Genomic DNA, 1800 nt, shown 5'->3' on the forward strand with positions numbered 1-1800 from the left:
TTTTTTTAAATATATGTTTTTACACATGTATTTACTAAATTAGGATTTTATTATCATTTACTCATATAAGAAATATATAGGATTGAAAAAAAAAAAGAGAAAGGAAACTACAAGTTCATTGAATAAATATTTTTTAAAATGCTTTATTTTAACATTTAGTTTTTACACATTTAAACATCTTTAATCAGTCAAAGAATATACAGTAGATAAAATTAAATTAATAATAATTAATTTATAGTAAATATACATATAGATAAAATAACAAGGACGAAGCTCAACGTAAAACTAAACATTTTCTAATGTTTGGCAGGTACAAAAATTTAATGTACAGATCTAGTCTACAATATAAATTAAATTTTTCTTAAACTACAATTAATTACAATGTTTGTTTTTGTCATATTTTTTTCCAATTTCTTTTATTATTTTTTGTAGGTGATTTTAATACTCCCATTCATTTTATCAAAATGATTTTTCGAAATATTCATAATGTCTTTTAAGTTGATTACGAGTCGGCGGTCGTTCGATTGTACGCTAGTGTGTTGGGGAGGGGACGTCGGTGGCGGAAGACTGGGAAATTGTCTCCGCACCGGCTGAAGTAGGAGTAAGGAGTGGAAGGGATACAGTGGAAGGAGTAGGGAGAGAAAGTTGGGAGTGGGGGTACATAGAAGGGTTTATATGAGTGTTGTGGGGGTAACGATGGAATGGAGGGAGTAAAGGTAGAGTGGAGGGGGTAACTATGGAATGGTGGGGGTAAATACTGTTGGAGTGGGGATGGGAGTAGGCGTGCTTAGTTCCTTGGCCAGAGAGTCCTCTTCCTGCCCATGTTACAGATCTTGAAGTGGCACAACGACATGTCTGAAACAAAAAATGGCCAAGCTCAATTTTATTTATTTACTTTAATCGTAAGGTATTAATAAGTAAATTTATTAGATTTTGGCATTCTATGCTATTGAAATAGTTCAGCATTAGATGTAAAAAAAGTACTCAAAAATGCCGAACATTAATTGATCATTACAATATCAAATAAAATAAATTGTATCAAATTAAGTCTTAATACTCTTTATTAATACTTTAAATGTCCTACGTTTCGTCCAACCTCAAGGACTATCTTAACTATAAATTCACAACCTCGCATCTTACTTTCAAACATTTTTGCACGCTATTCTGCCCAGCTCTAATACAATTATTCAAATTAATTTATGTATGTCACTATTTATTAGTGATTAATTTTTTTTTTTTTTAATAAAAAATGTATATATAGCTCTAGTCGGATTTTACACCTCACCCATAATTTCAAGGATTTGATCGACGATTTTACATGCGATGAAGACTTCAAAGACAAAGATGAAAAATATATTCCGTTCTTGACAAAATATATTCCGTTCTTGACAAAATATATTCCGTTCTTGGCAAAACAGATTCCGTTCTTGACAAAACATATTCCGTTCTTGACAAAATATATTCCGTTCTTGGCAAAACATATTCCGTTCTTGGCAAAACAGATTCCGTTCTTGACAAAACATATTCCGTTCTTGACAAAATATATTCCGTTCTTGACAAAATATATTCCGTTCTTGACAAAATATATTCCGTTCTTGACAAAATATACTCCGCTCTTGACAAAATATATTCCGTTCTTGACAAAATCATTTTTTATATTGGTCGGATGAAGAATTTTTTTCTGCGATTTCGACTGTCAAAAGTGCCTGCCTAATCAATTTTAAATTACATTGGACTCTCGATTTATAAAATTAGCGATAGGAATTGCGGAATTTGGCAGCTATCTCAGGTTTAGGTAAC

The 1800-nt window shown here is 31.4% G+C and overlaps 1 protein-coding gene across 1 annotated transcript in view; it reads right to left on the bottom strand.

The window, feature by feature from the left end:
- Positions 1–114: 114 nt before the first annotated feature.
- Positions 115–1800, bottom strand: part of CNMa (CNMamide) — a gene marked incomplete at its 5' end in the record, with an annotated part of 4415 nt that continues 2729 nt past the window's right edge. Inside the window, 1 exon segment of the mRNA XM_067050173.1 lies at positions 115–855. Within this exon segment, the coding sequence (XP_066906274.1) occupies positions 788–855 (68 nt within the window).

This window comes from Halyomorpha halys, unplaced genomic scaffold (genome assembly GCF_000696795.3).
Source record: "Halyomorpha halys isolate HHAL.00 unplaced genomic scaffold, Hhal_1.1 Scaffold1699.1, whole genome shotgun sequence".
Taxonomy (NCBI): domain Eukaryota; kingdom Metazoa; phylum Arthropoda; class Insecta; order Hemiptera; family Pentatomidae; genus Halyomorpha; species Halyomorpha halys.